At 36.0% G+C, this 11,167-nt stretch overlaps 1 protein-coding gene across 1 annotated transcript; it reads right to left on the bottom strand.

The window, feature by feature from the left end:
- Window positions 1–3,871: 3,871 nt before the first annotated feature.
- Window positions 3,872–8,868, bottom strand: LOC113277778. The gene is made up of 3 exons (XM_026526773.1): window positions 8,333–8,868; window positions 6,047–6,185; window positions 3,872–4,650 (listed from the first exon to the last, which is right to left on the bottom strand). The coding sequence occupies exons 1-3, from the start codon at window positions 8,653–8,655 to the stop codon at window positions 4,381–4,383; spliced, it is 732 nt and encodes a 243-aa protein (XP_026382558.1). The 5' UTR covers window positions 8,656–8,868; the 3' UTR covers window positions 3,872–4,380.
- Window positions 8,869–11,167: the final 2,299 nt, after the last annotated feature.

Genomic DNA, 11,167 nt, shown 5'->3' with positions numbered 1-11,167 from the left:
AAGAAAAAATATTCTTTTTGGTAAGTAAATTTTTTACCGAAGTTTCTAAGACGTTTTCTTTTTTCCATCTAAAAAAGCAGAAGTATTTTTCTTTTTTTTCATCGAAAGAAGCAGAAACAATTCTACTTGTAGGTTATCAAACATGATATATAAAAGTGCTTACGAGAAAACCAAAGAGTTTAGTTGACACGATCCTAATATGCAAGTGCTTAACCCCTAACTCTCTCTACTTAAAAGTTAAAACTCCTTTTTAACCTCTTAAACCAAACGTGATGCAAACTTTTTGACTAACAATGTGATCCTCCTCCTCCATTACAAACTTTACAAAAAGAAACAATAAGAAAGAAAAAAAAATAGAGCAAAAAGTGGTTTGCTTTTAGAGATGTTTTCTTTCTTGCAAAAAATCAAACACTTTCCTTTTGTCTTTAACCATGCCCACATCTCAGGCATGATATACTTTTCTTTCTTCCTTTTTTGAAAGCACAAGGCATGATACAATTTCTTCCTTTTTCTCACCCTAAAAAGTCCCAAAACAAACTCATCTCATCATCAAACCAGTAATATATATCTCTTAAACCTGCTTCCCACTTTTTACATATATCCTTTTCAAAAAAAAAATATCCACCTTTTATCATCATTTAACCTTTTTTCCACTGATATTATTCAAAAAAATTCTTGTTTTGGCTTCACATTTTGGTTTCTATCCAACAAACTTTCTCACTAACACATTTTTTCATCAACTTAAACCAAAATATAGATAGTTGCTAGTTTCCTTCTATAGTTTATTTTGGGCACGATTTGGATGGGGACCACCGTATAAAAGCTACTTTTTGGTGTGGAACTTTTAGCTCTGCTGCGAGGTTGGGTACAACGGGCCAAGTCCAACTATCCCAGCCCATTCACTTGGTAGGCACGAGTAGTCGGAGGTCCGGATATATTGAAAATTTTGATGCATATTCTCCGTCCAGAGTATTGAGTGTTTCTAGTGATCATTTTCCAAACAAGCACGTATTTGTTCGAGTGGTGAGACACAATTTATTTTTGGGTACATTTTTACGTGGTCATTTTTATAATCTTAAAAACTAAATTTATTCCAGCTATATGGAGGTTCGTTAAGGAAACGAACAGTTGAAAACTGTTGAGATTATTATTAGTCCCACATGGTTGGGTTATTTAAGATCCTGCGATTTATAATCTATTAGGGCCTCTCCACTCATTGTCAATTGGTTTTGAGTTGGATGCCCGCAGACTTTAATAAAAACACATCAGACATTGCTTGGCAGAAAACCAAGTAATTTCTGTCATTTTTATTTTGTTCCGGACGGCAGATCCCTAACTTTTAACGGTAAAATGAAAATGTTTGTCTGAGGTGACGGGCCAGCAGCACTATATACCAAAAATGTAGCATACATTGCTTTGAGCCAACCATGTTTGCATGTGTATCACGAAATATCATGAATATCACCCAACCCAACCAAAAAGACCACCATAATGGTGCTTGTGTGTAAGCCTGCAGTACGTACAAGCATTATTGTGGACGTGTTGCATTTCAAAAGGTGCGAGTGCTAGCTATCTTGATCAACAATAGTTTATGGAGAAATACATGATTCAGCTTTCCGACCCTTAATTTTTCAGGCAAGCGTTCTTTCCATCATAATGGACCCCCAATTATCTTGTTGGCCTGCATGTCTTCTTCTTCATCCAAATTTCAAAGTGTCATCAAAGCCTTTTTTTAGCTAGCTTTCTTACTCATCAAAGTTGGGTCAATATCATCAAGTGATGAAACATGATATTTGATGATGAGACTTTTTGTTATAAGACACCACCCAATTTGTACTCATCATGTTTACATGATATTAATAAAAGAAAAGCAGCTAAGTGTGTATGTTGAGCTTTCAAATTTCCCACCCTAAAAAGGTAATAAGGTAGCTTCTTCTTCTTCTTGCACTTGAAGGGGAAGACTTCATTATTGGTCTTCTTATTTTGATTTTTTTTTTTTTAATGGATTGGAAAGTAAGGAAAGTGAGTTGGCTTTTGATAAGATGACTTGGAATGTCCACTTGTTTACAAGAGAATTAATCAAGCAAAAAATAACGTAAAAGTTAAGAAGATGAAAATCTTGTTGGTGATAAGAAAACTGATTTACTGGTAAAATTACAATATAAGGTGGCTGAAATACTGACAATTCCTTCCAATTTGACCAGACCACCACATCTGTTGGTCATAATATCCATATAGGAAAACGGCTAGAAGTAACATGCATGCACTGAAATTCACAAGTAAAATTATTTGTATTTTCTTATGCATTTATTGGTGGAGAATCTTAACTACCTAAAGTTGAAAGAGTACAGGTTCATTTTTCTTCAAAGAAATTCTTTGATGGGCAGATGCTCTGTTCAACTTCTTTGTTTGGACCCAACAATTGGAAATCTTGTTGTGAAGTGAAAAAAAGAAGTTTGCTTCCTTTGTGGAATTTTAGTTACCAATAGACTCATTTGGTGATACAAATGTCAACCTAGAGCTGTCAATTTATAACCCGACTTGCGGGTTGACCCTAACCCGACTTGTTTCAACCCGGTCCGGCTTGACTTGTTGTCTAAACGGGCCGGGTTAGGGTTGGCATATACAACCCTACTAGAAAACAAGCCGGGCTAGGGCCAATTCGCGGGTTACCCGTCAACCCGTCAAAATTAATAAATATATCCCTCAATCCCACCAACTCTTTAAAATCCATGATTTGCAAACATATATTAGAATTAGTTAATTTTAAATCAATAAATAAAGCTAATTTTGGATCTACCCAAACAAATATAACAATTTTTAGATTTTAAATAATCAATCAATAAATTATATTATAACTTAGATTCATCAATCACATATTTATTCGGGATGTCCTAAATTGATAAAAGAACTAGCATAATTTAAACAGTGAGTTAGTCTTACTCACATTGAATTTAAACTTATAATATGATAAAAAAAAAAAAAAGTAAAATGCTTAGTTGATGTTAGGGTTCTCTGCCTAAGAAAACTAAAGCGTCGTAACCGGCTATATCGTTGATTAAGTGGCAATAAAAACGTCCACTTTACAACTCAGTGGTGGGGCTTCTAATTAAACACCAAATTGATTTAGGTTCGACCTTTACTAAATGAATAATCCTAAATAATCCTAAATTTTAAATTAAAAACATTAACAAGCCAACCCGCCAACCCGTCAAGGGCTAGGGTTGGGATTTTGAGCTTGTTCGTGAATAGTACTAGGGCTAGGGTTGACCCTAACCCTAGTACGGGTTGGCAAGCTAGGGCCGGGTTGACCCTAGCTTGCCCGTTTGACAGCTCTATGTCATCCTTCACAAATAAGCATTCAAACTTCAACGATGTAAACCACTTCCTCTGGCTAGAGCATTCAGAAAAATACCTATCAAGCATTTGCTTATCTTTGAAGTCGAAACTGGTTAGGCTTGATTCTTTTCTTGCTATCAAATATAGTCTTAATAAGTTTTTAAGCATTCCAAGTGAGGACAATTTATAATCTTCAATAAGTTGAAAGGCTTTTATTTCTTGTTGGTAATGAAAAGGTGTTTTGCCTTTGAAAACTGTATGTTGGATCATCTATATGTATTCATGGGATGTAGGGCATGTTAGGTTACCCGATAAAAGTTTTCAATGAGAATACCCAACTATGTCAAGTCTCTTTTTCAATCTTGATTTGAAAAGATATAGTATAATGCAAATTCTGGTAGATGTTAAATGGAGTTCAGCCTGTAGGACTAATGAAACTCGAGGATGTCGGCAAAAAGAAAGAGGAATGGCGAAGGCCTGGGGCATACCTGTTCAAACTGAATTTGGATGTAGTGTATCTAAAAGACATTGGTAAACAAAACCAAGTGAATATAAGTTCCATTACAAATGTGCAAATGAACGATGCTTCTAACTTAAAGATATGTATAACGCGTACAAACCTGACATCTGCAAATGTTTGTGAATTCTCTACAACTTCTTACAATACAACCTATTTCAAAGAGAGCACGATTTCTTTAACCCCCTTAAAGACGGAGTTAATCAGGACTGTACAAGTCCCTGAAAATCATAACCTTTACACACAAGTCGAACCACAACCAGACTAGTATGAATCAGTAATTCATCCAGTCACCTAAAGAAACTATACAACTAGAACCACACGCTTGAACAAAACAGGATAAGAAATTCTTTATCAACAATGAGGAATTGTTTCTATCTTTCTAAATTTTTTCTTCTTTCAATATTTTCTTTCTTTTCGATCATGACTGTGAAATCTGTACAGCAATCAAAAAAATGTGTAGCACATACCTTACTATCGGTTATCATGCATGGCAATGTAAAGGAGCAGGTAACATTTTTGTGTTAGGATTTCTTAGCTGCAGTCAGTTGCAGCAAACCTCCTGGTTTGAATTTACATCCGCATAACGGGCATATTGAATTCTTAGAGATAGAGAACCACTTGGAGATGCAACTCAAATGAAATTTGTGTTTGCAAGTATCGCATGAAACAGATGGTCGGCTTTGTTTAGAAAGTCGAATTCTGCTGATACAAATTGGACACTCTTCAACACTCTTTAATTCCTTAACCAAATTTCTTTCTGACGGCCCTTTCTCTTCCACCGAAGCTTCGTCCTGTAGTGCATCATCCACAATAAAGAAACCTGGATGAGCTTCATCATCAAGACTGAGAAAAATCGGAAAATTGGGGTTTTATGCTTAATCTTGCTGTACTGTAACTATATTTCAAAACAAATACCCTACTAGAATTTTTAATGCAATTCATAACGTGTCCTATGACATTTTACACTGCAGAATTTGGAGTCACTGGGAAAACATTAGCAGTGCAAGCAATTTATCACTACAGCAATCAAGCTATGATAATACATAATAAATCAGCTTTGTGGTAAAACATCAAAGAGGCCGACACAACTTATTAGTAAATGTTCTCTATAAACAAAAAAGTTTAAATGCATTCCTACATTTTATAGCAAAAATCTTGCTGATTCTAGCAACAAGGTCTAATCGCGATTTCCTAGAACCGTAGAACAAAACAATCCACCAAAGAGAATTTGGTAATCCCCAAAACAGATAAATAAAGACATAAAAAGTGACAGTTCATGTAAATCCCGAAAAGAGACATTATTCATAGACAGCAGTGATTGGAAAATTTCATAAACCGATTGGAAAATTTCATAAACAAAAGAAAAACTCAAGTGCACCAGATATCTAGAGAACAGAGATGGATATGTTATACTATAGCACTATTCAAGAGCCTGGTGCAGGCTTCTAAGTGACAGCAACACAAGATCTCCAGTAAAATTAAAACAAGGCATTATTATGTTTTACTATAGCATTCAGATTTCTGAAGTACACCAGTATTATTCTTTGTAAGCGAATCGATCAACTCAAACTCCCCTCTCCAGGGATATTTATGTTTTCCTTCATACTTAACCAGAATATAAAGGCACGGCCAATGGATCAATACGAGGTTACAACAATTGCAAAGTTGAGTAGGCTGGCCAGGGGTCGAACTCCCAAGTGGTTAGAGGTTCGACTCCCGCACTGATCGTATTAAAAAAAAAAACAGTTGATTGTCAGTAGATCATAAATTCCATCGACCAATTAAAATTTTGAGCTATGGGTCTGATTACCAAGTCAAGTTCAAATACTTTAATTCCACTACTTAATAACTCCTCCGTTACTGAATGCAGTGCCATCAAGTTCAGAAGAATCATAGTCATAGCTACAACAGTTTCAATCTAATGTAAACTGATGCAATGTCATAATACTAAAAAAACACTCACTTCTTGTTAAGCTATTCGAGATATTATTTGCTCCCTATTTTTACTTGTTAAATCCTACTCCATATGCACCATTAGAAGGTAACAAAGTTACTCTCTTTTACTTTGTAACGGAAACATAAATCTAGAACTATATTACAATTTGGAAGAATGTCCTACTGTGCGAATTCAACTGTATTTCCCTACAGAGCATAGTTTTCACTTCGACAAAGGAATCAGTGACTCACCTTTCTCGACTGCTGATACGAGCAAATTGTATCCATGTTTCCTGAAGCTCTTCTTTCATTGCAGCTAGTCAGTGAAGAATCTTCTTTGCATTCTAATTTATGACCAGCACGCCAGTGCTGTATTTGACAATCCCGTGAGCTAAAACATAAAAGAAATTTGATTCAACTTTAAGCTTCAAAATTAAACGCACACAGATGAGCAAAAAATGAATATGAAATGCTCAAAACATAAAATGCCTCCATGCTTAAATCAGTAATGGGTTGCTTCATACTTAATTCATACACATATCAACAAATCTGCGTGAATCATACAAAATTATGCCAGCTTTGTATTTGCAAAATTTACTCAATTCATAGTCTCTTGGTGTGCTAACTGTTTTATTACTTGTAGGAAAGTCCATGAAACCACAAATGTTATGGTACAAGCACTTGAACCTGACTGACCTGGTATCCCATTGCAGAACATAAAATGAGTCTAACAGACAATAGTAAGCTAATGCTCGTAACTCATAGATTTTAGGACATATTTTTCCTATAGGAAAAAACACCATCTGATTTAAGATGCACGTTTTACAGCACATTCTGACATTCATTGCAGGATCTTCTATTTTACTAATATGCTCAATTCCACATCATTCCAGAATCGAGGGAGGGAGGGATCTTGCCAAGTATGAGCACATCAAATTGATAGAACCTAGTGAGAGCCTAGGGGACTATGCCCACTATGCTAAAGGAGTAAGAGATACATAATCATGAACCCCACTACCCCAGTAAAATAAACAAGAACAAAGCGAAAATTATAGATTAGATACCAACTCTAATCCTGATGACCAGAAAACCTATCAGCATTAAACACTAACACCTTTAAACCACGAAAACCTGCATGTTTGCAAAGTCATCACCCTAAACTTATTGAACCTTTAGGTGTTCCATCAACTTTTCGAGAATGACATTCTAAAGGTATATCAGAGAGCTTCATGACAATACTCTATCCTATAACGAGAATATGCACACAAGAGATGTGAAAGAGGAATGGGCATGACATCTTACACAACTGGAATTCCAAATCAAAAACTTCCACGTTATGTGAATTCAGATGCAGCACTCATATCGATGTCATCCCTCAGAAGCAAGGGTGAAAAAAGAAGCTCCTGGTCCAAGCAATTAGAACCAAACACCAAGGTAGGAGGGACATCACCATCCTAAGGTTTACCAAATCACTTCTTAACCTCCCAATGTTAAGAAAGACAACTCTTTAAAAGCTAATGATCAGACTATACAGAAAGAACGCTTATTCGAAAAACTTAACATCCATATCCACCCCCAAAATATACAGATTGAGGAAATGCTAGCAAGCGTGAAGCCTGAACAACAACAGACATTCATCTCCCTTAAAGCAGAGAAAAGACTTGATGTGGCTGACTTCATTGCCGTGGAAGTAAAATGCCAAACATAGTTACTAAATCTCTTTGAGATCCATGCCAAGGACAGACCAACCTAAGGTTCCATAGGTTGTGCACTCAAGACATCTCCAAACTACATATTCATACTGTAGGGAAAAACAAAGGTATGAAAGTTGGAACTGTTGATAAATTCTCCACAGTATTCTTATGCCGGACGAACCCACAAAATTGATAGAAATTTGGGAGGATTTTTGGAACAAAGCAGACTCGGTGCTACTTCAAGGTTAGGTACTTGGATGACAGAAAAAGAATGGGAAATATTATCTTATAAATCAAATAATAGAAGAGGTAACTTTCATAACAATAATAATCACAATAAGGAAAACAGTTAAGATGGTCAAAATTGACGCACTGTGGTGGTAATGTAAAGCTAAGTACCAACGACGGTTTGGTGGTAGCTAAGGTTGATCACTCCAGCAGTCCCACAAAAACATTATTACTGCAATGATGGGCCACGCTGGTAGTCAAGATGTGATGAAAGGACACTGCCAAATTGAGCAATGGTGTAGCAGTGTCCTATGCTAGTAGTATTGCCTTAAATGGTCAATACAGAAGAACTAATCCAGCAATCTAAAATCCAAGGAGCAAAGATTTTCAATTTTAAAGAAAATGCATTCATCCTAATGTCCATACTAATCCAATTTTCACAAAAAAAAAAAAAATGTTAAAAGTTTTCTCCTCCTCTTGCCTTAAAATTCACCTGGAAACCCTAAAACGTGTCATTTAAACTACATAAAAACCAAGAATGCTTCAACAAACAACTAAAACCCAAAAATACACTAAACAAACAAATTGCATAAGAGAAAGAGAATAAGAATCATACCAGTAACGAATTGCTTTGCATCTAGAACACCGACTATATGCTGAATCGCCACAAACACTACAACAATCACGAATCGTTCTCGTAATCGTAATAATCTGATTAATACTATTATTATTTCCATTTCTCAATCCTCTATCACCATCATTAACAGTATTATCATTGATTTCATCATCATCATCAGGTATATAAACAAAGGTCTTTAATTCAGAGTTATCATTATTATTACTGAAAACATAAATCAAACTAAGAGTAATAAAAACAGTAATGCAGAAGATTTGCAAACATAGATCAGGAGGAACCCCTGAGATTTCGATCATCATCATCTTCTGTTCTCTGTCCGTCTCTGTGTTTGTTTTCTTTAAAGTATTCTTTTTTTGTTTTCTTGTTTGCTTTTTTTGTTGCAGAATTAAGTACTACTAAGCCATTAATATTATTTAAATAATAGTCATTATTCATTTTGGGTGATGATGTGTTAGTTAGATTAAGTCTTTTCTCCTCCTGCAATTGGAAGATTAACGAAAGCAGTAAAAGAATATGTTTTATTATTTTTTTAGGGTTCACGGAATTATCAGTCGCTCTCTTTTAGCCAAAGAAGCTTCGTTGAGATGTTAACTGTTAATAAGATAGTCAAAGACTCCAAACAAGGTTAGTTGTTGATCTTACTTCAGCGGGACGCTACACGGTTGGAATAGGAAATACAGCCGCACGAAGAATAGGTCATAAATGTTTTCTGAATAGTTGTTAAATTTCTGGTGCATAGACTCGCTGTATTGGGTAATTTTCACTTGTATGGGAAGTGGGATTTAGAAGGTAACAAGGACAATGTTTTCTATAAGCAGTCTCTTTTTTTGGGAAGCAAATTCACCTAGTCGTGCTTCTTGGAGTTGGAGGAGGATTCTCAAAGGAAAAGAGTTGATTAAACAAGGTTTAAAATGGGCTATAGGGACTGGTGATTATGGGGTTCAATTAAAGGACATATTACATTTTAAAGCAGCTGATGATATAGTTAAATGAGATACTATCATCCCCTACACCCTTTGGCACATTCAGTGTGCCAGAAATAAAATTGTTTTTAGTGCACACCCATTTGATTGGAAGGTTGTGCTAGCTTCGGCATATAATGTTGCTATGGAGTTCTTTTGTGCGGTTGATTTCAAAGCTATTAGTAGTTATAAGACATCTACTTATGTTCAATGGCAACCTCCTAATGATAACTTTGTTAAACTTAATGTAGATGGAGCTAAAACTTATGCAGGAAGTGCAGGCATTGGAGGTGTGTTACATGATTCTACTGGCGGTTTTCGAGCTGCCTTTGCGCATTATATTCACAAGAACTCCAAAAATGTTGTTGAATTATGGGCAATCCGCGATGGGATGCAATTGGAAGCAAACATTGGCATGTTACCAAGCTTGTTGTTGAAAGCGATTCTGAGTATGCTATTAATCTTTGCAACACACAAACCAGTAGTAGTTGGTACTGTACAGGGCTGTTGAGAGACATTTTGCACTTGTCTCAGACTTTTGAAAATGTAAGTTTTTGACATCACTATCGGGAGGGGAATTTTGCAGTTGATGTTTTGTCGAAAAAAGCAGCTAATGAATGTATTTCTTGTGTTTGGGTCAATTCCCCTCCTTTTTTGTGTTCTTTTTTGGCTAGTGATGTTATGGGGAGAGCCTTCCCTCGTTATATAAGGCTCATCTAGTTTTTGTGTTGATAACTGTAGCGCCCCAAAAATTAAGCTACTTATTAACCCAAGTGATTAACTACCTAATGAGACATTAAAGATCTCAATCATATATCTTAACTTCCAAATAGAAAATCTTATACAAAACTTAACCCAAAACTAAACCCACCGGTCGAACAATTATAAATGAAAAATCTCTCAAGTTATGTAAATTAAATAGTGTGTTTGTGATTACAAAAATAATGTACAAACCTAAAATAATTCGCAACAACTCTAAAATCTCTAAGAGACGGAAACGAATATCTTCGCGTGCACCATAACTTCTGGTAACTGAAAAACTGAAGTGGGAACGAGTGAGCACATCATCCCAAAAGGGGGCTCAGTGGATACCTTTATAACAATCAGGTAATCACTAACATACTTCACAGTTCTACTAAAGAAAAATGATTGCACATCTGATACACACAACAAAACAGAAGATTGCTCCAACTCTCCTCCCCAGATATTGTGTCCATGAACAATATCTATAAAAGATCCACCGCCGGACGGATCTACGGAGATGAAATACAGCAACCTAAACATATGTTATCCTAACCTCGTCTCACTTAATGAAGGAGAAGATGCTAGAATAACTCCAGTCTCAAACGATAGCATGAATCCAGGTACCATATGATGTTTTCATGGAATGCGTACTCCTCATAAATTCGTATGCCACCATCTAAGTCTAGAATATATAAGAAAGTTTGATTACTATGACTCGACCCCGCACAACAGTTCCCAATAGGTCCCATCCTACCAGGAACCTAGAATTTCTTCCTGAGTCGAGATCATAGTAACCCAGTCATACTATTAAGACTGAACAATCAAGCATAATATGCAAACGACCAATATACCCACATATATTCGATAGCTGGGGGCTTATTATTCTCCGCTACCCAGTGATACCTGATGTGTCCCGCAGGTACCCTCAAGGCATAGAGTCATTCCTCCTATAGTAAAATAGGTATAAAATAGTAATATCAACCCACAACTGCCACCACAACTTCTAGGGTCTATGTAATCTATAGTTGTTTCGACCTATAGTACTATTGGGTACCGATCTTCACCTATGTACTAGTGCGTGTCCTTCCCCACCTATAAACGCTTAGCG

This window comes from Papaver somniferum, chromosome 5 (assembly GCF_003573695.1).
Source record: "Papaver somniferum cultivar HN1 chromosome 5, ASM357369v1, whole genome shotgun sequence".
NCBI lineage: Eukaryota > Viridiplantae > Streptophyta > Magnoliopsida > Ranunculales > Papaveraceae > Papaver > Papaver somniferum.
Note: the sequence above shows the minus strand (reverse complement) of the source record. Positions and strands in the feature narration are given on the sequence as shown.